This window comes from Physeter macrocephalus, chromosome 18 (assembly GCF_002837175.3).
Source record: "Physeter macrocephalus isolate SW-GA chromosome 18, ASM283717v5, whole genome shotgun sequence".
Classification (NCBI taxonomy): Eukaryota; Metazoa; Chordata; class Mammalia; order Artiodactyla; family Physeteridae; genus Physeter; species Physeter macrocephalus.
Window position 1 is genome coordinate 5,147,333 of NC_041231.1, and position 26,459 is coordinate 5,173,791.

Consider the following 26,459-nt stretch of genomic DNA (forward strand, 5'->3'; position numbering starts at 1 on the left):
GTGAAGCCCCAGCACGGCCACATCAGCTGCCAGGGGTGGGGGGGGAGAAGGTTCCAGATGGTTCCAGCCCCCAGCCGCCACATGGCCCCGGCAAGGCCCCTGACTTCAGGAAACAGAGCCGAGCTGTTTCTGTGTCCTGTCTGAGCCGCCGACTCTCAGAGCCCGTGACCCTAACCAACGGCTGCTCGACGCCTCTGAGTTTCGAGGTGATTGGCTATGTAGGAACGTAGACCTGCGACCGCACCCTTTCCCTCGACCACAACACGTGGCCTGAAGAGTGACGCTGTAAGAGCGTAATCACCCTACTGCCCAACAGTCATGGTTTTTGCCTGAAATGATTATTATTACGACAGTGCGAAATGGGTGACTGTCTATCATTCTCTCCACATTTATCAGTTGTTGTTCCTTTGTAAAGACAGTTTTCCTCTCCTTTCCTCCTTTTGTTTCCGTATGTTTTTATGTCAGTTTGGACTTAGATTCTCTTTTTAAAATCCAACGTGTTATAATCCATTTCTGTCATCGCTATTGTGTCGCGCAGACAAGGTGTCCGAACTCGGCTCGTGGGACCTCTTTCAGGCCGTCTCCTGGCTCGCGTATAGACTCACATGCCCTCACCATGTTCTGAACCCTCCTCACTTTTTCACAAGATAAGATGTTAGCCACCCCAATAGGTACGCAGCGATGTCTAACCGCAGGTCTAATTTGCATATCCAATAGCTAATGATGGTGAATGTCTTCTCATGTGCTTATTTGCCATCTGTATATCCCCTCGGTGGATTTTTCTAATTGGATTGTTGGTTTTCTTGGTTTTTATTTATTTATTTTTTGCTGGTGCATTGTGAGAGTATTTTCTATATTCTAGACACTAGTCCTTTGCTTGGTGTGTGGTTTGTAGATATTTTTTTCCCCGTCTGTAGCTCCTCTTTTCATCTTCCTCACAGGGCCTTCCACAGAACGAAAGTTTTTAATTTTGATGAGGTCCATTGTAACATTTTTTCCTTTTATGGATCTTGCTTTTGGTGCTTTTAATCTCAGTACCAGATGTTGTTAGTACATAGCAATCTGTCATGCAGTTGATTTTCGTGTGTGGGTCTTGTGTCTGGTGACCTTGCTAAAAGGCTTTATTAGTCCTAGGGTTTTCCTTTTCCTTTTTCTTGGATTCCTTAGGTCATCTATGCAGATGATCGTATCATATGCAAACAGGGACAGTTATATTTCTTCCTTTCTAATCCACAGCCTTTAATTTCTCTTTCTTCTCTTACTGCAGAGGCCAGTGTCTCACTGGTGGCGTAACTCTAACCCTGCTTTAAGTGAAAGTGGCGACAGCCACCTTGTTGCCATGGTGGGGCGGGGGGCGTTCAGAATCTTATCCGTCTCTCTGGTGTCAGCTGGCGGTTTTGGTACATGCTCTTTAACAAGTTAAGGTGGTTCCCTCCTATTCCTGTTTTTCCAAGAGTTTTTATCATGAATGGGGGTAGACTTTTGTCAAATACTTCTCTGTATCAATTAGTATGATCATATGGTTTTTTCCCTTAGCATGTTGATATAACAGATTTCATTGATTTTCAGACACTGACCCAGCCTTGCACACCCAGAATAAACCCCACTTTGCATAACATGGTGTATACACACATAGTGTATAATTCTTTTCACACATTGCTGAATTTGGTTTGCAAATGAGGATTTTTGCGTCTAACTTCATAAGAGACATTGTAGTTTTCTCTTGTCTTTGGTTTGGTAACACTGCTTGTCTGACAAAGGACTGAATAATACTGGCCTCATAACAGGAGTTGGGAAGTTTCCCCTGAGCTTCTATTTTCTAGAAGAGATTGCATAAAATTGGTTTTAATTCTTCTTTAACTGTTTGGTAGAAATCTCCAGAGATACCATTTGGGCCTCGAGATTTCTTCTCCTGGAGTCTTAAAGTCATGAAGTCCATTCCTTCGGTGGTTACAGGACTATTCTGTTTTATCAATTTCATCTTGGCCGAGTTTTAGCAGTTCGTGGCTTTCGAAGAATTGGTCCATTTCTTCTATGTTGTGGAATTTATGAGCATAAAGTGGTGTTACTTCATTCCCTCCCAGTGGCCATGGAATCTGTGGGGATACAACCTGCTTCACTGCTGATGGGGGTGACCTGTGTCTTCTCTATACCTTTGTCAGTCTTGCTGGAGGTTTACCAATTTTACCAAATCGTTCCAAGGACCAGCATTTTGTTTCATTAATTCTCTTCAGTGTTTTCCTATTATGATTATACTTTCTGTTCTTATCTTTTATTATTTCCTTCCTTCTGCCTGCTTTGGGTTTATTTTGCTGTTCTTTTTCTAATTTCTGGAGCTTTTAATTGGAAACTTTTCCTCTTTTCTAATTTGGGGATTCACTGGTATAAATTTCCCACTCAACCCTGCTTAAGCTATATCCCATATATTTTCATATGTGGTTTCTATTCTTTCAAATTTGTTAAGGTTAGTTTTAGGGCCCAGGATATAGACTACATTGGTCCCACAGGTGCTTAAAAGATATATGCATTTTGCTATTGTTGGGGTATCCTTTATATGTCAGTTAGATCCTGCTGGTTGGTTATGTCACTTAGACCCTTTATATCCTTGACAACCTTCTGTCTAGCACTTCTATCCGTTGCTGAGAAAAGGGGATACTGAGGTCCCCAAACTATTATTTTAGGTTTGTGTGTTTCTTTCTGCCCAATCACTTCTTGCTTCACATGTTTTAAGACTCTCTTCTTCGGTGCATACACATTTAGGATTACTATGCCTTCCTGGTAGACTGATCCTTTTATCATCATAGAACGCCCTTCTTTGTGTCTAGTAATTTTCTTTGCTCTGAAGTACTTTATCTGATATTAACGACGGCGCCTATGTTTTTCTGGATCGATGTTTACATGACACATCTTTTTTTCACCCTTTACTTTCCATCTACGTCACCGTATCTGAATTGAGTTTCTTCCAGACAGCAGAGTTGTGTGTGTGCGTGTCTGTGTGATCTTCTCTGGCCATCTCGGCCTTTTCACTGGTATATTTAGACCGTTTACATTTAAGGTGATTACTGACAGAGCTTAAGTCTTCCATCTTATTACACGTTTTCTGTTTGTTCCCTCTGTTCCTCCTCCAGTTCTCTTTTCTTGTCTTCCTGTCAGTTAAACATTTCATCAGATTCCACGTTGATTTATTAAGAGTGTGTCGGAGTCACCGCTCACCCAACTTTCTCAGTGGCTGCACTGAGCATTACAATACACACATGTAATATACAACCTGCTGCTGCTGACACTCTACCGCTCAGGGTCAAGTCTGCAAGCCTCACTTCCACTTAGGCTCCTTCCTCCAGCCTCTCCACTTTTTAAAGTCTACTTTGAGCATTTTTTGTACATGCATTTGCCTCGCATCATACGATGCTATATTTTTTGTTTCAACAATCAAATATGATTTTTAAAATTCACGTGAAGAAGGATAATCTGTTGTATTTATCTGCATTTTTTACTTCTCCTTTGTTATTTCTTTCTTGTTCATATTGCCAAATTATTTCTTTTATCATTTCCTTCTGTTGGAATAACTTACTCTGCCATTCCTTACGGGTACGCTGCGCAGCCACAAATTCTCTTAGCTCTCTGTAATCCGAGAACGTCTTCACTTCCTCTTCATTCCTAAAGGATAGTTTTGCTGGGTGCAGAATTCACGGTTAACAGAGTTTTTCCTTCAGGACTCAGGAAATATGCCACTTCCTCTGGCCTCCATGATTTTAGGTGAGATTCCACCATCGATCAAATCGGCATCACCGTGTACCTAACACTGGTTTTCTCTGACTGCTTTCAAGTTTTGTCTTTAGTTTTCAGAAGTTTCACGATCGTGAGTCTAAGTGTGGCTTTCTTTGGGTTTATCTTTGGGATTTGCTCAGCATCTGGATTCAGAGCCTTTACGGCACTGTTGTGTCTACTTGGTTCCTCCAAGGCACCGGGGCTCCTGCTGACCCTGCGGGGTTGCCTGCGGAGCAGGAAGTGCTTCCCCAGGCTGTGCTCCCCCGCCAGCCACTTGTTGGGGAGGGGTCCCCCTGCCGCTGTCAGGCATCTCTTGCCTACAGGACACAAGGAGCACTGCCCCAGCCACTTGTGGGCGGGACATCCGCTGCCGGCCAGCAGCTCACCAATGATCCGGGTGGGAGCAAGGACCCTCTGGTCCACAGGACAAAGTGCTCTTGCCAGGCCAGTGCTCCCGGGCTTCCCCCAGCCCTCCTCTGGCAGGATCCCCCTGGTGTGCTGTCGAGCCATTTGGGGTCTCGGGGGGAGAAGGGAGCCTCTGGCCCCAGGGATGAAGACCACTTGTTGGGGGTGCATGCCAGGGGCTCTCACCTGACCCCCAGTGTGGCTGGGGGGCTCCGTCTCAGTCTGGAGGACTGTGAGCCGACCTGCGAAGCCGCCTGCCACTAGGTTGGGGCCGAAGACACTGGCCCTGGCTGCCTTCTGTCACCGGGAGGGGGTTGTGAGCACCTGGGCCACCGTGCTGCCCCTCCGTCCCAGGGTCCCTCGCCAGCGCTTCCTCTTCCTTCCTTTCAGAGACCTGTGGTGCCTCTCAACTTTTCCAGGCTTCCCAGCTGTACTTGGTGGGGAGAGCAGGGAGAGGGGAGCCCAGACATCTTCTCTCTGGAAATCCCTCTCTGTGGGGTGGTATCTGTCTGATAGATGGCTGGGTTCATTTATTTCTGCTTGTATTAATTTTTAACACCATCTCCGTCGATTTAATTTTTAAATAAGCAAAACATTAACATGGTTCAAAAGACAAACTATTTACAAAAAACATACTCAGAGATGTCCCACACCCTCCCTGTCTTCCCAGCCCATTCCCACTCCCACTTGTAGGTAAAAATCTCGTTCGTTTATGGTTTATTGAGGTTCATTTTGAAAACTAAGGAGCTTCGTACACTTCTGTCTTTTTTTCTCATTTCAGCAGAGGCATGATTTTGGCCTCAGAACCTCAGTCAGCAGTTGATCATTCAGAGCCCAGCAACTTAAAATCTTCATAATCTCTGTGTTTCCCTTTCAAAACCCCTTCAGATGCCTCTCTGATTCCACTTAAACCCATTCCCTCCTTTCTGCTCAGTTCCTCCATCTGCTGAGTCGTTTGTCTGCTTTCCCTCTTTAAACTTTACTGATCCAGCTTTCTCCAGACCTTCCTCATAGTTCTCAGCCTTTCTTCCATCATTAACACACCTGGGAGGCGATCTAAAAGAAACAAGGCGCTGCCGTGACGGGAGTCTGCAGTGAGACGATTTCTGTGAAGCGGATCCTGTTCCCCAGGAAGTCCCCTCGGCGCCCTGGGGAAGGGTAGTCACAGGAGAGGATCAGCGCCACCTGTGCGCTCAGGGCCACGTGTTCGGGGGAGAGAGGTGTTGTCAGCAACGCTGCTGATGAAACGGAACGTTCACAACCGCACGTCAGCTGGCAGGGGCCCCGCTGCCTCACAGAGCCCCACGGTCCCGGCAGGCCAGCTCAGCCGCTCCTCACCGAACTCGCGCTTCACGCCAACTCTCCCCCACGCGCCTACTGCTGCTTCGTATCCCTAGAGCTCTCCAGGCCCCTCCCAAGCGCCCCACCCACAAGGTCAGCAACGCCGCTCCTGGGTCCAGGGGTTACCGGAAACCTGATGGGAAGGGGGTCCACTCGGGACCACTGGCGGTGCCTTCCGATCGGCTTCTCAGCCAGACAACACGTGTTCCTGGGCGTCGACAGGGAAGTGGGCCGTGGGAGCAGGTGCCACAGGGACGCCCGGGGCAGGTGTCCGCAGGTACCGCTGCTCTAGGCAAAGCTGCCAGCTGGTAACCAACAACCAGGTGCCGCAACGTCGTCCGTTTGTTTTAGTGACGCCTGGCATTCTCGCCAGAGGCCATGAGCACGTCCACAACACTTGCCAAGTGTGACCCTCTGAACGAGAGGTGGGACGGCCTGTGTTCCTCCTGGGAGGACGGCAGGAACCAGGCTCCACGGGGTTCAGGCGGACAGCCCTCACGGAGATAGTGATGGGCTGGAATCTTTACGTCCCAAAGCATTTCAAGTAAGACATGAAGTCCTTTCCTGAGCCATTTAACTCGGGTAAATAACCTAACCTCCCTCTGCTTCAGTTTAGAGGCTGGTATTGTGGGACCCTAAGAGAGCCAAGACCCCTCCAAACTGACTCTGGTGTATTTAAGAAGGCACCAGGTAAGAGGCCACCAAGAGCCGCAGAATCTTTACATTCCACACCCTTCCCACATGACCCCCGGGTCCCGAGTGTCCGGGGTGGCCCCGGCCTGGCTGCCCTTCACTGGGAGCGGCGCCTGCCCAGCCCCACGTCCGCCGTGTCTGGCGATGGGCCCGAGCTGCCGCTGACGGAGGTGGGAAGGCCTTCGCTCTGCAGGGACCTACGGGCTGGCTTCGGGTGGGGAGGCACACAGGCCGCGGCCCCGGAGCCTGTGCTGGGCGTGTGTCCACAGAGGACCCTTCCCTCCCCCACTTTCTCTGCTCTGGATTTGCAGGTTTGCTGCTGTATGTGTAAGAATCACTTCCCGAGCTGGAGCTCAAGCTGGGGCAAGAGGCCGACCCCCATCAGAAGCTGGGGACACTGGGCTGGGCCAGCAGATGGCGGAGTGGAGTCTGAAGGGCGTGCAGGGCCCGACCAGGTGACGTCCAGGGCCGGGTGAGGAAGCACAGTGCAGACAAGGCAGCGAGAAATCTGGTTGGGACAGAGCGACGGCCGCTAAGGCCAGGAGGGCATCAGGGACGATGCCCTCGCGTGGGTGACAGATGACGGAGGTGCGGAGCCAGAGGAGGGGACAGTTTTAACCATCGGGAAGCGTGGGGATGGATGGAGTGGAGGAAACACACAGACAGGGAGAGGACAGAGCCCAAAGACCTCGGCTTTCCCAGCTGGGGGGAGAGCTCACAGGAAGTTGGTCCGTGCAGAGACGTGAGCCCTGCATACAGAGCCGCCGCGGTGGCCTCGCACGGCCCTCACACCCGCCGCCGCCTCGCGTGCCTGGCCATCCTATGCGCTCGGCCCCTGCACCGTCCCTGCCACTCGGCTCTGCGACCGCTTCCTCCTGACTCAGCGACCACTCTCCTTCCTAAGGCTCCCCCCAGCTCGACCGTATGGTGACCACCATCACTGACCCTGAGGGAAGGACGAGGGGCAGGCAGACCCTCTACTACGGCAGGTGTAACACCAACCTGGGCACTTGGCGCCACGGGCTGCCTTGAGGGGACAGCTCCTCGGACAGTCACCTCCAAGGGCAGGACGTGGCGTCAGACTGTCTAGGAGGACGCAGTCTGGATGCAGAATAGGCAGGGCCACGTGGCCATTTCCTTTCTGGAGCATATCTGCCTGCCCATTAAAAAGATAAATCCCAGCGTGAACAGGGAGCCCGGACTAGGATTCTGAAGTCAGCCAGCCCCAGACGTACATGCCACGTCCACCACTTAGGAGGCCGTGGGGCCGTGTGCAAGCTGCACGTGGTCCCTGAGACCCAGCAGGAAGGGCCACGTCCACACACGGGGCCTGTAGGAGGCAGACCAAGCCTGGGGAGGTGCCTGCCCCCCGGGCACAGGTAGCAGCCGTGCGTGGGCACTGAAAAGCCAGGGTGAGAGCAGTGCCAGCGGCTGGGGGCCGACTGCAGCGGCCGGCGAGGACACCAGACACCTCCACGGCAGGAGGACAGCTTAAGCGGTAAGGTCTTTAAAAACACTCTTCCGAGAAATACAATCACAACCGATCTTGATATGAGACCCGGGATGGAGAGCCGGCCTCAGCCCAGTGCACCTGTGCAGATGATCTCCCAGGAAGGGCACGAAGGTGACCTCTGCCCTATGCTCCCGACAGGGCACAGGGGCCATGGGATGGATGGCCAGGGCCGGGGAGTAGGGCCAGGAGGGCTGAGGCCCCGGCAGGCTGAGCTGCTGGAAAACGCCGAGCACAAAGACAGGGCTTTAAAATTTGATTAGGCGAGACGGGGACCAGAAGGATAGGCCCACGCTGGCGAGAAGGTGTGCAGTCAGCAGAGGGCGGAGAGAAAGAGCCCCTGAACTCCCAGCCTCCACCCAGGAGACGGAAGAGAGTGAAGAATCCAGCACAGATACCTGGGGTCGGCCGCAGACAGCGGCGGCCTGCTAGCTGAATTCACGTCCCCACCCGGGCGAGTCACGCAGGCTCTGAATTCCCTGGCGGAGGCTCTTGTTGCTCTGGCAACTCAGGATTCGGAGAAAATGGGAAGACGCCAGACAAGAGCGTTGTCCACTTCAGCAAAGGGAGAAAAGGTGGATTGGGGGAAACCTAAGGGTGGTGACCAGTCACACCCCCGACAGGATTCTATCGTCTGAGTCCTTAGAAACAGAAGTGCTGGCAACCAGGGTGGCCACAGGTGGAACACAAGTCAGGCTGACCCACTTCCCCACTTCTGTGCTGTCAGGGACGCGGCCCAGGTCCTTCAGGTCTAAGAGCACAGCACTCACCGCTGTACCAGTTGACTCTCAAACCACTGAGCTGCCTTGGGGCCGCTTTCCAACATGTGAAAAGAATCGGATTGGATCGAGCGTCCTCCTGTCTCGCCTTATCGGAGGCGGTGGTCCCACTAGCCCAGGTATAAGCAGCCCCTTCTTGCTAAGAAAGGCCGGGCCTCAGGGCATATCTCTGCTCAGCTCCAGGGTCCCTGGGTGACAGCTTCCCAAGGCGGCCTGGCCCGGCGGCCCCGCTGGGAGCACAGGCTGAACCACCATCCTTGGCACCCATCCTTCCCACGGCGGCCGCTCCAATGAGCGTGTGACAGGGTCGCCTTGGGCTGTAACTCATTTCCCTGAAGCGTGAGGCTGGGCCCTCTTCCTGCACCCCTGACCAGCAGCCACCTTCTCTCGTGAAGTGGACTTCCCTGAACCTACTCCCCTGCCTCGGAACCTCAAGCAGCTCCTGTTTTCCTGGAGAGGCTCAGGGACTCCATGCGGGGCTGCTTCGTGCCGCACCGCGAAGGCTGCCGGCCTGGCAGGATCAAGGCACAGCCGCTCCTTCGGAAAAGCAAGCCCAAGCGGAAGAAAACGGAGACCAGGAGAAGCACTAACTGCTCACAGGCAGAGGCGGGGATGGCGGGGAGTGGGTGCACCGCTTGGGGAAAGAGCCCGAAATCCAGGAAGAACACACGTTTCCAAGGTCCTCCCTTTCTCCCTGCCTCACTCTTTGAAACTAGACCCCAAAAGTGCCCTCTCCACTTGCAGCTGCTGAGTTTGGAAAAGTAAGACCATACTGATGGAGCTGGCAGGCCCAGTGGTCACAGAAAGGTCTCAGGCGTCCCTCGTCCGGGGCCCGAGCCCTCGGCATCCCCTCCCCTCCCACCCTGGACCGTGGGCTCCGTGTGGCAGGAACCACCAGTGCCCGGCGCTGGACAGAGCCAAACTAACACGGGATGAACAGGTGGGTCCTCCAGGCACTCCGGGGGCTGCTGGAGGCAAACAACCACGCGTCCCCCAGACGGCTGGCAGCTCAGGTTTGAAATTCCCATTTCAAAGACGAGGAAACTGAGGCTCCGGAATTGAGACAACCTGCTCCAAGTCCCAGGCTGCTGTGCCGCCGAGGCGGAACCAGGGCTGAGCTCTGCTGGACCCCAGGGCCTCCCGCCCCACCCGCCTGGCCCTGGGCCCGGCGGGGCCTGGAGAAGCGGCCAGCCCTGGAGGCGAGACTGCCTCCGACACACCGCTGCTGCTGGAGCGCGGCCTGCAGTCTGCAGGGGAGAGAACACGGAGAGGACGGCGGAGCTGGGGTCCAGCCACCCACCGTCAGTGCACGCTGCCCCCCGCCTCCCGCCTGAACGGACATCACGCCAGCTTTGCTTCCTGGGCCGAGACCCTGGCGGGGCTGCTGTGAACGCAGCAGCTCACCTCTCTCCGCAGGAAAAGGAAAACCCTCCTCGCTCCAACCTGGCGGCCTGGGCCCCAGGAACAACTGCTCAGAAAGGTCACGAGGCACAGGCGCCCAACAAAAAATGCTCCCCTCACTCAGGAATAGCCATCACAGGCACAGAAGGGTCACGAAGTCCCCTCCCCCAGAACACTGGGCTGGACTCCGCGGGCTCTCCTGCCCGTCGACGCCGGTCACACGGCCGGGTCCAGACGGCGTCCTCCGGGCAACGGGCCTCTGTGCCTCCCACCCCGACCTTCCCCACCCCGACTGGCTCCCAGCTGCTGAGGGGTCGAGGATGATCCAGCCACTTTCCAAGTCTGCCCCGAACAGCTTTCCGCCATCCACTTCCAAGCGTAAAAGGAAACCAAAAAGAAAAAGAAAAAGGAGCCTGATGATTGGAAGGCGCAGAAGCTGAAAATGTCAAAGTCTGAGCAGTCAACAACTGAGGCAGAATTTATATAAAAATACAACAGCAACAGCAACTGGAGAAGAGTCTCCGCGGCCCCAGCCAGCACAGGAACAGACCTGTCCCCGGAGAAGGCCCACTAGGCCTGCCCAGCCCCTCTCCCCCTCGACCCCACCTCCCTCCAGAGACCTGGCTCCTGTTTCGCAAGATGCTAGTGTTTAAGCACCTGCACACCTCTTCCGGAAGCTTTTAGTAAGTGCTCACAACCACGTAGGCAAACCTCACTTAAAAGCAGGGGCCCATCCGCCTATGAAAGGAGTCTGGACCTGACCTAGGACGAGCTGGAGGACGGTGAGAAAGAAGCAGAGCACGGGCTGTAAGGGGGAGAACCAGAGGAGAGCCACCCTCTGTGCCGCACACCTCACACGCCTGGCGTCCCCCAGACACCAACGGGTGACCCCTCTCTGTCCCCACGGACAGGTCCCAGTGCACGTGCCTGCCGTCAAGCCTGCAAGACACCGCCAACCTCAAAGCTCCAAACCCAGACAAGGGGCCCCAGGACCCGCGGGGACAGCAGGCACTCGGCGGCCTGGCCACGGGCTCAGGCACAGGGAGAGCCATGTGTTAACCTGCCCACCATCCCTCCCACCTTTTCAGGGTCTCTTTGAAAACTCCTTCATGATCAACCAACTAAGCCGCCCACACAGGGAGCAAGTTACAAAGCTACCAAATGAATTTTCGTTGCTGCAGATTTGAAACAGGGCAGATGACGTGCCCCTGAAACGCGTTCGTTTCAAAGGCCCATCTTCAGAACGGTAGAGACGGGCCCTCTGATCCCTGACCCCCAGGAGAAAATCAGTAACGGCGCTCGCGTATTTGTACGGCAACGGTCACACTATCACTACCTCTTCCCAGCGCACGCGGTCAGTTTCCTGAGCCCGCCCGGAGCTCGGGGCCCAGCCGCCCTCCCGCCGGACCGCTCACCTGCCTCTCCAGGCGCCCGAGCTGCTCCTTGTATAAGGCGTCGCGGCGTCTCAGCTCTGCCTCTCGGCTCTCCAGCTCCCCGGCCTGCAGGGAGAGCAGAGTCCAGTTAGCCGTCGGCGACCTACGAGCGGAAGGTCACGCGGTGCCACGTCGCTACCGCCGTTAAGGGGGGACCCCACAGCACCGACCAGGGCAAGCGTGTGCACACGCGCCCCACGGTCTCCGAAGGCAGGCAGGACGACTAGGGCCCCATCACAACGCAGAAACAGGGCGGCTTAGGTGACGGCCCCGAAGCTCAAAGCCACGAGCGGAGCTGGGGTCGAGCCTGGGCAGAGGAGGGCCTGGACGGAAGCTGTGCAGCCCCGAGGCACGCAGGCAGGAGCAGTGCGCCGTCCCCACAGCACGTGTGCCGCCGACTCACTCCCTGAGCTCTGAGAGGCAGGGACGCCCAGACGGCCTCCTGCTGAGCAGACCACCTGTCTCCAAGGGCCAGGGAGCTGAGAGGTGAGCCGCCTTGGAACCCAGAATCCTAGGCCTCGGGGGACAGCTGCCCCTCAGCCTCCTGACGGGAGCAAAGAGAACACTGGCGCACACGGCCAAGGACCCTCACAGGGTCACAGCAGGCTACCCGGGCCTGCCCCCTCCCCACCCTCAACCAGCCGGGGGGCCTTCAACAAGTCCCTGACCCCAGGCGCCAGCTCAAGCATGTGTGACACATAAACCCAGAATGACTCCCCCCACGGGCTGAGCAGGGGTCAAAGGAAAGCCCAGCGGCAAGGCCAGGTTCACACGAGGCCCATGCACGATGACGCTACATCAGACGAAGCAGGAATTCACGCCCTCCTCACGGGGAGGCCCATGTCCCCGGAGCCCTTGGGACCCCCCTGAGTCAGGGCCCCTGGCCTGCCTCTGCCTGAGAAGAACAAGGGCTGGCCTGGCGCAGGGGCTGTAGAGAGCGCATGCAACGCAAACGCCCGGTGTTGGCGCCTGGGCCAGAGGCTGTGCCGGTGACGCAGGTTTGGCGGGCAGAGGTGCCCACTCTGCAGAGCGGCCACCGTCCGGCCCTTGCCTCAAGCACGGCAGGCAGGTGGCCCTCAGGTCAGAGCCAGACGTTAGCGGGTGTTGCCACGCGACACACACGCCTGTAAGGGGGCTGGGGCACTGGGGGTGACAGGGAGCTCCCGTCCTCATAGAGCTTAGATCCCAGCAGAAGAGACAGAAAAATAGGACAACTGCAGATGGACACGGGCTGGGGAACCAGACGGACAGCTTGCAGGGTAGCGACCGTTGTTCCCCCTAAGACATTTCCCAGTCGGCCTCCTGGGGAAAAATACTGCATAAAGCACACTGTCTCCAACACAAAGGTAAAATGTCACCATTATGCATGCCCGCTCTCGGGTCACAGTCTTTGAAGGGGGAAGCGAAGGGAACTGTCAGATGAGCACGCTCGATGCACCTGCCCTGCTCCAAACACAAGGCAGATAAAACCACGGAGACACGGCTGAATTTGCTAACAAGATGCAAACGTCCAACAGAACAGACGGGCACAGAGGCAGGTGAGGCCAAAGCCCCAGCCTTGGGCAGAGGTGGGCGTGGGGCCAGCTTCGCCCCTGGAGCCCAGGGCTCCCCCAGAATAAGAAGCCAACCTGAAAATCCTGAGGACCCCATGTCGGGCCGTGGTTCTCAATCTGCCGGAAGCTGGGTTCAGCCCAGAGGCCACAGCTCCAGCCCCGTGAACCCCAGGCCACAGCTGGGTGGCGCGGGGACTGGCTGGCACTTGGGGCAGCTGTAAGCTGCCACGAAAATGCTCGGCAGGGAGACAAGGAAATAGGAGAGAAACAAAGCCAACAAGACCAAAACCAAAACTTGTGCTCAAAACAAGCCTGCAAACCAAACCCCAAATACGGTGAGGAAGCGTAAGCTTAGAAAGGCTGCCCATCAGCAGTTAAGAATCCACCTTCTAATGCAGGGGACACAGGTTCGATCCCTGGTTGGGGAACTAAGATCCCACGTGCCGCGGGGCAACTAAGCCTGCGCGCTGCAACTACTGAGAGAGAAGCCCACACACCGCAGTGAAAGATCCCACAAGGCCACGACGAAGATCCTGCAAGACTGCAACTAAGACCCAATGTAGCCAAAACTAAAATTAATTAATTAATTAATTAACTTTTTTAAAAAGGAAACATTAAAAAAATGATTAACAGGAATCCTGTTTCACCTACAGCGCCCACCCCTCCCTCCCCCCAGATTCCTTACAGCAGGTCATTTCATCTGCACGAACTTCAATGTATTTCTCTAAAAGACAAAGACTTTTATTTTCCTAATCAGAACCAGCAGCAGTGCATACCAAAAAAATGAATTCCTTAACATCATCAAATATTCGGCCAGTGTTCAAATTTCCAATTGATAAAGGATTTTAAACATGTAAGTTTAAGGTGCTCAAAAAGATAAATGAACTTCTGGTTAAAAAAGAAGGAATGAACCTGAAACAGGCAAGCCCCCAAGTAGGTAAATATTACAAATGTCAATTTCTTCAAGGAGCAAGGAATCAAATGGATGAGACAAGCCCCAAGCCGAGGGCAGTTAGGGGGAAACTAGGAAACGGGGACGCAGTGGAGAGATTTGGTCCTGCAACGGGGACAAGGGCGCACAGCAACAGAGGAGCCAGAAAACTCGAGGGCAGAGCACGGGCCCGAGTCCATCTGCCTTGTGGCTGCTCGGGGGACGGGGACACACAGGGAGGGGGCAGGTGGAGGAGGAGGGGGAGGAGGGGGAGGTCCGAGCAGATGAGGCGGGGGCTGGAGGAGAATGAGGGGAGGAGAGGACGGAACAGAAAAGACCAGGTAAGGTTGCAGGAATCAGTGTAAGTAATCAGGGATCACAGCTTTTGAGATGGTCCCCCGGGATCCCACGTCCCCGAGCTTGGGCCCTGGAGTGACACCCAAATCCTGATGAGCAGCTATGACTGGAGCGAGAGGGGGCAGTTCCAGGGGCAAAGGTCCTGCTTTCTGTCTGGCGCCCACCTGCTTGTCCACACCCATGGAGCCAGCTTCCCTGGCGGTGTGGGCTGCCCTCCGGAGATGCCCCCGGGGCACGGAGCTGAGGCGCCTCAGCCCAACGGCCGGAGGGCCTTGGGACGGGACTGCAGCCATGAGAAGCCAGGGGCAGAGGCCCAGCCAAGCCCAGTCCCAGCCCCAAGGACCCATGAGGTGTCCACCGTGAGGTGTCCGCGGACACCGTGAGGTCATACATGGTTACTGCTTTAAACCACTAAATGCATAAGTTGTTATTTAGCAACAGATAATGAATATAGACCACGAACCAAATAACCTCAGCCCTAAAGGAAAAAGATCACCACTTCGGGTAAAAGAAAGAAAAAGGAAATCCAACTGTATGCCACCGACAAGGGACCCAGTCCTCACACTAAGGGTCTCAATGAACAAAGGAAAACCCTCCACTGGCACAAATATATACTGCAGTGCCCACTGTTCTGTCTTGTTTACCCAAAAGGTTCAGCATTCAATCAAACATTTAAACACACACACACACACACACACACACACACACACACACGCACAAACACGCGAAAATAAAGATGTACCATAGAGAGGAAATACTCAATAGAGCCAGATGCAACAATGGCCCGAAGTTAGCCCAGAGGGACTTCAAAGTCACCAGGGTTAACACGGCGGAGACTCTAGCAGGGAAGTGTGGGCACCGCATGGGAAGTCGTGGAGACTTCCTACAGGAAGACAGGAACCCTCCAGTCCCCATTACTCCTGAGGAGACGCCAGCTGCTAGGCTCACAGAGAGTCCCTTGCATGTGATGAGTGGCTTCTCCTGCTGGTTTCAAGACTCTCTCTCTCTGTGGCCTCTGACAGGCTGGCTGCGACGTGTCTCAGTGTGGGTGTCCTGAGATCTCCCCGAGCACAGCCCTAGCCGGAATGTGGCCTCCAGCTTGCCAGCAAAACGTCGGAGCCTTTCAAAGCCTCCCATGTTCCTCTTTTCTGTAGCTCTGCTTGCCTAGCGTTTGGGTTACCCCGCTGTTTGCACCCAACTGTCCTCCACCCGTTCAACAATGGCCTCTGATGGCTTACGGCCAACGACCCCAGGGCATCCCTGAGTCAGGTGAAATGGAGTCAGCCTTGCGAGTGGGGTCCTCCAGGGAACCCCTAGACAGGAAGAAGAATGACGACCTCTGGGAACGGGGCTTTGAAGGACTCCAGTCCTTTTCCACCCTGTGCACTGGTTGCCAGGCTGCTGGGTTTTACCAAGGTTCTGTCTGCTGGCTTTCAAGGTTACTGCTTAGGGTGGGAAGAGGAGGATGGGGATAGGACAATTTGAAATGCCACAAACCTCACTCTGCTTCCTGAGATTCACCCATTTTTCCCGAACAAATGCTCCTGGATGGCCACAAGTCTTTGGTTAACTTTCAGCTCTGAAAAAATAGGCTCTGTCTATTTTCATTGCTTTTATGGAAGAGAGGGCCTTCAGAGGCGCCTCCTCCACCTTCACTGACACCACCCAAACTAGAACAGAACCAAATGAAAACCCAAGAAATCGTGGGCTCATTAGCAAACTGGACAGAGCAGAGGAGAGAATCAATGAACTAGGAAACAGATGACTAGAAATTATTCAGATTGAAACCCAAGCAGACGAAACATGAAAAATAGAATGAAACAGGGCCCCCAAGATCTACAGGACAATATTAAACGACAGAGCATACCTTTAATTGAAGTCCTAGTAGGAAAAGAGAAAGATGGGGTTAAAAAAAGGGAAGAGATGAAGGCCAAGAATATTCCAAAATTAATTAAAGACCACAGAGAGATCTGAGAAGCTCAGAAAAATCCCAAGCAGGGTGCTTTTGTGAAGTTCTTAAATAATTCCTGAAGTAACAGAATACTTCTTGAGCACAGATTTTTTTTTAAAGTAATTTCTAGAATAACTACTAAAAATGTAAGCAAAGAAAGCACAAATAAAAAGTCAGTAGAGGAGATAAAACGAAATTCTAAAATGTACTGATTCATCTCCACCCTCTCCCTCAAAAAAAATCTACAAGAAAGCAGCAACAGAGGAACAAAGAACAGATGGAACAAACAAATCAAATAACAAATGGTCAATTTAAATGCACTCATACCAATAATGATATTAAATATAAACAGACTTACCCCTGTATTAGTTCCCTCTTGCTGTTGTAAGAACTTACCAAAAACTTAGTGGCTTAAATACTACAAATTTTTTCTCTTACAGTTCTACAGGTCAGAAGTCTCGAATGGGTCTTATTTGGCTACAAGCGTGGTGTCAGCAGGGCTGGTCCTTCTGGAAGCTCTGGAGAAGAACCCGTTTCCTCGCCCTTCCCAGCGACTAGGGGGCGCCTGCATTTCCTGGCTCATGGCCCCACGTCGCCCTGACCTCTGCTGCTGTTATCACGTCTCCTTCTCTGACTCTCCTGTCTCCCTCTTTCCCTGATCGTTCCCTGATTTCCCTTTTTCCTAATCTCCCTGACACTTGAGATCACACCAGGCATCCTTGGATAATACAGGATAGTCTCCCCACCACATGTTCTTCACTTAGTGACATCTGAAGAGCCCTGTTTACCATGCAAGAGAGTACATTCACACGTCACAGGTCCTGGGGGTCGGGAGGTGGACGTCTCTGGGGGGCCGTTATTCTGCTTACCATACACACCAATGCAAAGGCAAAACCCCAGCTATACGTTATTGATAAAAAATAATACCAACAGGTTTTAAGAAATGGGGAAAGGTGTATCGTGCACACCAAGTACAGCAAGTCCCCTACACGTGAACCTTCAAGTTGCGAACTTTCAAAGATGCGAACGTGCGTTCCATCAACGTCAGGCGTGAGTGACATTGCAGCTTGCCCTCCGTCTCTTATTGCTGACGACCCTTCAGCTCTACCATCTTCCACCTCCTCTCCCTCCTCAGTCAGTAACTCTTCTTGCCTGTTCACTTGATGCCAGCCCCTGCGTGCCACCTGTCGTACCGCACTGCTGTACTTTTCAAGGTACTGTAAGATTAAAAATGTTTTCTTTACTTTTTGTGTTTTTTTTAATGTATTATTTGTGTGAAAAGTATTATAAACCTATTACGGTACATTATTACATAGCCGATTGTGTTAGTTGGGTACCTAACTAACTAAGCCTAACTTTGTTGGACTTATGAACTAATTGGACTTACGAATGTGCTCTCGGAACAGAACTCATTTGTATGCAGTGAACTTGCTGTATAAGAAAGCTGGTATAGCTATATTAATATCAGATAAAGGAGAATTCAAGACAAAAAAAATTACCAGATATAAAGAAGGGCAGTTCACAATCATGAAAGAGACATTTAGTCAAGAAGAGATAACAATGATAAATGTGTATGCACCTGATAACAAAAATCCCAAATACGTAAAACAAATTTGACAGATTAAAGAATATAAATAGATCCACAATCATAGTCAAAGACTTTAACATCGCCCAAGATACTGACAGAACAACTAAACAGGGAGGGCTCACAGGGCAGGGGGGTCCCAAGGCAGCAGAGTAAGAAGAGAACATGACCAGGAAAACACGAGGCCACCGCGTCCCTGCGCGTCCGCCACGTCCCTGCGCGTCCACCGTGTCTGATCCGTCAGCCCCGCGCTCTGCACCCTCGCTTCCTCTCAGCAGCACCCAGGTGCTGGGCGGAAGGTACCACCTCGATTGTAACAGAAACAGGGATCAGAGACGACTCCTGAACGACAGGGCCGAGTCAGTAAGAACAGCGGTGACCACGTATCAACAGTTTATAAACAATGACTCAGATGCTCCCTTCAACTCACCCAACCATCTGGTGAGGAGGGAACCATTAAAGCCACTTAAAAGGCAAGAAAACCGAGGCACAGAGTGATGCAGTCACCCAGAGCCACACAGCGAGGTCCCGCAGAGCTGAGATGCTACAGTCAAGGACTTTAGCTGTCCCCGGAGGGCCAGAGTCCCAGCATGTGTGGGTCTGCACGCAAACCGTCCTGGAAGGTGCTGCCATCCCCGAGGTTTCTAGGAGGGCTCCGGCCTGGGAGGGGAAAGGTCAGGAGACTAAACGTAGCCACGTGCACGACTCCGCTTCAGGTGGCTGCCTAGGGGGCCGGGCAGAGCGACAGGCCGCGTGCGTCTCCTGCCGGGGAAAGCCCGGGACTGCCCCGCCTCCGCCGGGAAGGCCACCCCCACCCCCGGCAGGGGCCACTGGGTCACAGCCCCGACCCCTCCACGCGGCACGGAGGACGGGACTGAGGCTGCGAAGTCAGCGAGGGTCACTGCTGAGTGGACGAAAGATGGGAGGGGGGGAGCGAAGGAAGGAGAGGCCCGCTCATGGCCACGAACTGCCTGGTCCTCCTCTGGTCTCCCGGGTGGTGGTGGTTTGGTTTGCTTTTCAATTGAATTGGTCACCAGCGTTTACCAAACCGGGATTTTTACAGAAAAACATTTGGACTTCCCTACGAGAAACTGGAAAACGGGTCATGAACCCAGCGTGGACAGCAGTTCTGCCCGGGGCCGTGCGTCCTCCATCCCAGAGCCAAGAGCTGGGCCCGTCTGCAGGTGCCCTCCCCTCCCCGGCACCGCACGACCCTCTCTGGCCTTGCTTCTCCCCACACCAAGGCCCCGCGGCTTCCTAGTCTCCGCCTGTTCAGACTATCAGCCACCACAGCGTACCGGCAGCTCGTGTGTCCGGAGCCCTCCTGGAGCGAGGGACACACCAGGGGGATGGCAGGCTGAGGACATGCTGATGAGCGGCCAGGATGCCGGACGGACGTGGGGAAGGGCTGTGAGGACAGGGGCAGCCAGAGGGGGGCGGTGGTGACCACTCAGGGCCTCTGAGGCTTCCCGGGGGAGCAGGCTGCTGCGCTCGGGCCCGGGGAGTGGAGAGAGGTCAGCTGTGCTGAAAGGGAGGGGGCACCCCAGAGCTCTAAGCAGGAGACCGATACGATCTGACTTATTTATTTTTTAAACCCAGTTCACAAAAGCCCAACTGGAAGGCTGCTGCCCAGGAAGACGCCCTGATTCCCTCTCGTCGCGCACAGTGACTCGCGGGCAGGCGCACAGAGCACCCCCTGCGGCTGCGTCAGCTGTCGCCACACAACGGCAGTGAGGAGAGGCTCACAGAGGAAATAATAGGCAATCTTCTAGCCGAACACCTTTTAAAAAGTAATGATGGAGAATAAACCCCCGCCTGGGAGCGAGGCAGGGGCTGTCCTTTAGCGCAGGGTAACAACACGCCACTTGAAATAAGCCGGTCGGGCAGAGAGGAGTGCCTGCGTTCAGATCTGCAGGCTGAAAAGACTGGCGGGGGGAAGGGGCCGCATTCATCTCCGCCGCCTGTTGCTCCACGCGGCTGCAGGTATGAGAGCTCAGAGACATGGCTTCAACACTACAGTGCCTGGGCCGCGGCTCTCGCACACAACCGGGCCACGGGCAGAGGGGCCGCGTGCACCGGGCGGAGCCGGCCACTGTGAGCGGGGGCTCCCCACACCCCGCCCCGTGCCGAAGCGTCCAGAGCATCCTCCCGGCCTGATGTGAACTGAAGACGTTCTCAGAGGTGAACGGGTCGGGGGAGCAGCCCCTGACTCACCAGGAACGGGTGGCCAGGGGCCTGGTCACACCCTGAGCACGTGGCTGCCAGCAGGCAGGCGGGCCAAGCTTCTAACGCCCCAGGGGGATCCGGGCTCCGTGCAGCACTGTCCCACCACCCCCGTTGGCTCCCACGCCCTGGGCTGAGACCACAGGGACGCAAGAACTTGGAAGAGCCAGCCGCCCCGGCGCTGGCGTGGGGCCTCCGTGGCGCAGCCCAGAGGCCAGGCTACGGGGGACGGCGGCGGCCACCCTGACGGCCTTCGAGACACATGATGGGTCGGGGCCAATCCGAAGTCTGCTCGGAGCCTGCAGGCCCACCCACAGTCTCTGCCAGGCCACCTCGTGGACGACGGGGAGGCGGCACCGAAGGACCACTCTTCTCTGACCTCGACTCGACCACCTGAAAACGCCGCCCCCTTCACGGGCACGCCAGGCTTTCCACGGCTCTGCTCTCGGCTCCTGCTGTTCTTGGCCAGGAATGCCTCTTTTTCTGCATCCTGCCTGCCAGCCTGGCGGATTCTCCGAGGCTCTGCCCACATGCTCTTCTTGGACTCTCCAGCCCCCTGTAAACTCCCGCCTCGGGGTGTGTGGGCAGGGGTGTGCTGTCCTACTTCTACGTGGGGCAGGTGTGCTGGGGATGACTTGTCGGGCGGGCACCCGGCTCAGGCTGCGACAGTCACCGTCCCCTGAATCCGGGGCCCCAGTCTCCCTCCCTGCTCACAACAGCGGGGCTGGTTTCTGTGGCTGAAGTCAAGATCTGATCGTCCTATCTTCTCTTCCCTCGGCATCGAAACACAACGGCTTCTCCCATCTGTGCTCCCGGGGCACTTACATAGATTTTATAGTTATTCTAATTATTGTTACACCAAGCAATCTACTGACCCCCTGCAAACATCCGCGCCTTGCGGGGGAAGAAGCCCCAAGCCCCTTCTGTCCCTCCGGCAGTGCACCTAGCATGTAGGCGCTGGCGTTCGTCCTCAGAGCTGAACTTACACATTCACATTATCAGAAGCATAACTCAGGCCCTTACACAAGGGCAAAACCTTCAAGAATCTCCTGGGAGGTTATCTACTTGCTGTCCAAGAAACAGCTCACCCACGATCGCCACAGTCACGCGTGGATGCCGACGGCAGGGCCGGGCTGGGGCTCAGGGCCTCTGGTCGTGCAGCCACGCTCTGGGCCTTCCGACACTGCTGCTCAGGGCCTCTGTCAGAGAAGCACCACGGGCCGGGCCCCCCCAGTCACTCTAACAAAGCTGCCGCTGTTCCAAGTACTGCTCAGAACTAACATGCTGACGCCTGTCTTTAACAGTGTAAATCTTCCATCCTTAAGAGAGGTACTGAGTTTCTGGAAAGAGCCAGAGGTTTTGGTACCGGGGCCAGGAAGGAGGTGAGCTGTCAGAAGGTGGGGGCAGACCCAGCCACGGAGTGTGCAGTGGGCACCCCGACCCCAGGGGGAACCTCCCTGCTCCGGGGGCAAGTGCGGGGTTTCCGCCCCGCTGAGTGCTGAAGGGGTGCGGGTGTGTGCACACAGGTGCACGCGTGTACACCTGTGTGCGTGAGCCTCCCGTCACACCCCCGGCCCCCCCATGGGGACTGTGTCTCCGGGCCTCGTCTGTCCCGCTAACCTCTAAGCCCTGGGGAGCATAACTCGAGGGCTGGGTCTGTAAGCTGCTGGACCCACAGCGACGACGGGGGTCTCCCCACCCTCCCAGCACCGCACCCCGCGGGCCTGCCCCACCCGGCCCGTCATCCTCTCACGGGCCTGCGGTGGCTCTGGTCACCTGGCCCCACACCAGCCCCCCTACGGGTCAGGCTGCCGCTTGAGTCCTGTTCCCTCCTCTCAGCGAAGGAGCAGCAGGGGAGGGGAAAGAAGGACCAGGAATGGGGCCCGAGGGACCCGGCCTGAGCCACGGTGAGGGTCTCGGCAATGCGGAGGCGCTGAGAGTTTCAACAAGGGACGTTAATACTCAGAATCGCCCGTTGCAAAGGCCAGTCTCCGGCAGTGCTGGAAGCCCATCGCAAAGAAGAGGAAAACCCTGTGGCCGACCCCCTGTTCAGCCAACCAGTGACGAGGCCGGGACCCAGGGCGTGTCCCTGACCTGGCCTCTGTGAGAAAAGACTACAGACAGGGAAGGACCGGTCTCAGCCGGGGGCCGCGAGGGGCGGGGAGGGCCCGGCGCACGGCCTCCAGGTCGGTGGTGGGGAGATGGCCCCTGCGCAAAGATGGAGCTGGGGCTTCAGCTCATGGGAGCAGCCGTCGCGGGGGCCCTACTGAAGCTGCCCGCACGCCTGGCTGGGCAGGCCCCCTTCCAGTCCCCACCTGCAGCGGGAGCCCTACGGCGTCTGTGGACACAGACGGCCCGCAGCCCACGTGGCAGAACTGCTCCTCCTGGACCAAGTGCCCTGACAAGCGCTGGACCAAACACAAGAGGCAACCGTCTGAAGGCCCTGGAGAAAAGCAAGCATAGCCAGGAGACTGCTGCTGCCAAAACTCGGCCTCTGTGCGCCGGTGCCAAATAGAAACACAGAGACGGAGTTTTGGGTGAAGCAGCAAAGAAATAGCTTTACTGCTTTGCCCGGCAAAGGGGGCCACAGCGGGCAAATGCCCTCAAGACTGTGTGGCCCTCCTGGAGGGGGAGTGAGGTGTTGTATAGTGTTCAAGGAGCGGGGCGTGGTGAGCTCGTGGACAACCCGGGGTTGGCTGGCATCAAGGTGAAGCTTCACCTTGATGAAACGTCAAGCATCATCCACCTTCTGGTTCCGACACGTCTGGGGGTCTATGTGCTTGTGGTCAGCAGCTTTCACCTGGTGGGTCAGCTTCCTGCAAAGACAACTTAGGAACGTGCGTCAGGCCTTTCCCTGCATCGCTCAGGGAGCTGGGAGTTCGGTGATTTTGTGAAGTGGCAGAACTGTAGTCTCAGCTGTTCCCAGTGCCCCCGCCCAACAGCTACTCTCGGTTTCTCCATTTTCACATTTCCCATCATTCACTCCTGAGTCAGCATTTACTCCAAGAGACAAGGACACGAGGGCCTGTACACGGTTTCACGCGGGAGGAGGGTCGCCATGTGGAAGGAGGACATGGCAGGAGGCGCCGCCATTTCCACGAGTTTTCAAGAACTGGTCCCATTTGGTGCCACACTGGGAGCCGAGAAACCGAAGAGAAAACGAGAAACCTGAGTTCGGGGCGACGCTGGAGAGTGAGGGGAAGAGCCCAAAGAGGAGAGCCCCGAGCACCGCACATGAACTCCGCCCAGTCTCAGGCTGACCCTGACCTGCCCGTGCTGTGCGGTGAGCGCTCATTAGCGGGAGCCCGAGGTTTCAACACCCATTTCAGCAAAGAAGGGCCGGAATGTCCACGGTCCACTGTCCAGCCCACAAAGCTGGAAAACAACCGCGAACCAGCTAGTTAGACCCAACGGTAAGTAGAAGAGAGGAGATAAGAGAACAGGAGTGGAAATCAAGGAGACAGAACGCAAACAAGAGAGAAAATCAACACAGTCAAGAGTGGGTTTTGGGAAAAGATCAATAAAACTGATAAGCTCCTGGCTGGAACCCGAGAAGAGGGCGTGTGGTGACAGGTCCCTGGGACGCAGGAGGGCGTCGCCAAGGGTGCAGAGCAGGCTGGCGGACCCCCGCCGGCTCCCCTCAAGGCTGAACACTCCCTCTTCTCGGAAGGACCACACATGGCCCGGGGGGACCACCCTGAGCAGAGGCCCCAAAGGAGAAGACGCCGGTGTCCTGTCCCATCCAGCCTCCAGACTGACAGGTCCGGGGCCACCATACCCTTCCAACACACGCCCTTTTATTTAGGCCCGAGCTGGTCTCCAACCAAAGAATCCTGGCTGTTATCAGGGCCACAGGCATCCGGTTAGGACACAGGGGATGACACGGCAGCCAGGGGACAGGGACCAGCAACTCCTACAGGAGGAGGGACACCAGGAGCTGACGCCAGAGGCAGCACTGACGCGGTGGGACCTGTGCCCCAACTCAGACCAGTCCTTCCCCTCAGCCCCACAGGCCCCCAGAGCCCAGGCCTCCGGAGAGGCGGGTAGGCCAGAGCCAGAAATGACAGGAGAGGCGGCAACAAGAAATCTCTTGGGCCAAGGCGCTGCCCGGAGGTTCTGGGGTGGACACGGCAACGCTTCCTGGCAAGAAGGTGCTCTCCCCAAAGGAGCATTTGGGGAGGCGAGCGCTCCTGCCTTTGCCCTTCCCCAGGCGGCCTGGGGAACCGAGTGTCTCACGGGCGCCAGCACAGGGAGCCTCAGCTTCCAAGGGGAGGGCAGACCTGACTCCTGGCTCAGCAGCCTCCTTGCTTTCTCGTCTGCAGGCTCTAAGCCCGTGCTCTGCACATAAGCCACACCCCCGCTCACAAGCCCGCAGTTTAGATCTCTCATCATCAGGCAGGCAGAGGGCGGCAGGAAGTTCAAGCCCAGCCTGGGTGCCATCCTCCCCTGATCCCCTGAGCCCAGGAGTCCTCCCTGTGGACTCCCAAGAACTCCAGGATTCCCCCACTGTTGGTCACTGACTGGATCCCACCTGGGCTTTTCTGCACAACCTGGCCCCAGGGTGGGAGCAGAAGCTGGGCCACGCCCCGGAGGGGCCGTCACAGAGCTGGACAGCAAGGACAGAGGTACTGTATGTAAATTATACCTCAGTAATCTCTCCTTTAAAACGATCAGTTATAATTCACCGCATTAATGGAATAAAGGGGAAAAACACACGGGCCTGAGCAGATTCAGAAAAGTATTTGATAAAATGCAACACATGCTCATGATAAACTCAGCAACTTAGCCCAGAAATCTGACAAAGAGTATCAATAAAACCTGCACTAACACCAGACTTAACGGTGAAATACTGATCATCTCCCCCTATGTCCACAACTAAGAGAACACCACCCAGATAATAATTTCTACCCTAAATTGTACTGGAGGTCCAGCCAGTGCAACAAGGCAAGAAAATAAATAAAATTTTTAAAAATTCCCATCCTTGAACTGGAAAGGAAAAAGTAGAATTGCCATGACACTCAGATGACATGACTGTATGTAGAAGAACCTAAGGAAACTACACAACAATACGTGGACTAAGAAGTAAATTTACCAAAGTCGCAGCATACAATGCATAAAAATTAATCACATTTCTATATACTAGTAATAAACAAAAATAATTAAAATGAAAAGCAATACCATTTTCATTAGCATCCAAAAATATAAAACACCCAGGAGTAAATCTAACAAAACAGAATCTAAGATCACTGCACAGAAATCTATGAAGCATTGCTGAGAAGGCCTAAACACAGAGAGAGAGAGAGAGAGAGAGAGAGAGATGGTGGGGGGGAGAAACTGAAGACTCGAGAATGTTAAGATTTCAAGCTCTCTCCAAATTAATCTACAGATGTTAATCTGACAAACTGATTCTGAAATTGATATAGAAATGCAAGGAACCTAGAAAAGCCAAATAATCTTGAAAACAACAAAACTGGAGGACTGATACACAAGATAATCAGACCTACTATAAAAGGAAAGAAACGGATTGAACTGAAGAGTCCAGAAACAGCCATCACACATAAAGTTAACGGATGAACGACAGAGGTTTCTCTTGCAATCTAGGGAGGGAAGAGTCCCCTTTGTAATAAAGGTATATCCCTACCTGTACCTTATACAAACTTTAATTCACACTGGATTAGAGACCTAAGTGAGAAAGATTTTTAAAAATTGAAAGGTGGAATCAGTACAATCCCCATGAAAATCTCAGCTGACTTTTTTTCTTTTGCAGAAACATAAAAATACATCCTAAAATTCATACAGAATCTCAAGGGACCCTAAGCAGTCAAAAGAATCAGGAAAAAGAACGAAGGCAGAGGATCTGCACCTCTCGATTTCAAACTTTACCACGAAGCTCAGGAATAAGACACTGTGCTACTGACATGAGGACAGATGTGTAAATTAATGGGAGGAGTTCAGAGGCCAGACATAAACCCTTATATTTATAGTCAATTGATTTCAATGAGGGTGCCAAGTCCATACAATGGAGAAATAACAGTCCTTCGGCAGATGATGCTAACACAACAGGACATCCACATGCAAAAGAAAGAAGCTGGACTCCTACCTGACACCGTATAGAAAAACTTAAAATGGATCAAAGACCTAAATTTAAGAGCTGAAACTTTATACTCTTAGGAGAAAACACAGGGATACATCTTCATGACTTTGAATTTGGCAACAGATTCTTCGACATGACAGCAAAAACACAAATAACTAAAGAAAAAATAGATCAGTTGAGCTTTATCAAAATTTAAAACTTTTGTGTTTCAAAGGACATCTTCAAGAAAGTGAAAAGATACCCATAGAATGGGTGGAAATATTTGCAAATCATTTATCTCGCAAGTGGCTTGTACGCAAAACTCTTACAACTCAAAAATACGAAGGCAGGGCTTCCCTGGTGGCACAGTGGTTGAGGGTCCGCCTGCCGATGAAGGGGACGCGGGTTCGTGCCCCGGTCCGGGAGGATCCCACATGCTGCGGAGCGGCTGAGCCC

At 54.3% G+C, this 26,459-nt stretch overlaps 1 protein-coding gene across 2 annotated transcripts in view; it reads right to left on the bottom strand.

Moving 5' to 3' along the window:
- Nucleotides 1-26,459, bottom strand: part of CHCHD6 (coiled-coil-helix-coiled-coil-helix domain containing 6) — a 134,227-nt gene that overhangs the window by 35,868 nt on the left and 71,900 nt on the right. Inside the window, exon 5 of one of the 2 annotated variants that reach the window (XM_024117303.3) lies at nucleotides 11,313-11,396. In XM_024117303.3, the coding sequence (XP_023973071.1) occupies nucleotides 11,313-11,396 (84 nt within the window). The remainder of the gene's footprint in view (nucleotides 1-11,312; nucleotides 11,397-26,459) is intronic. The other variant, XM_028479316.2, reaches the window with a different exon arrangement.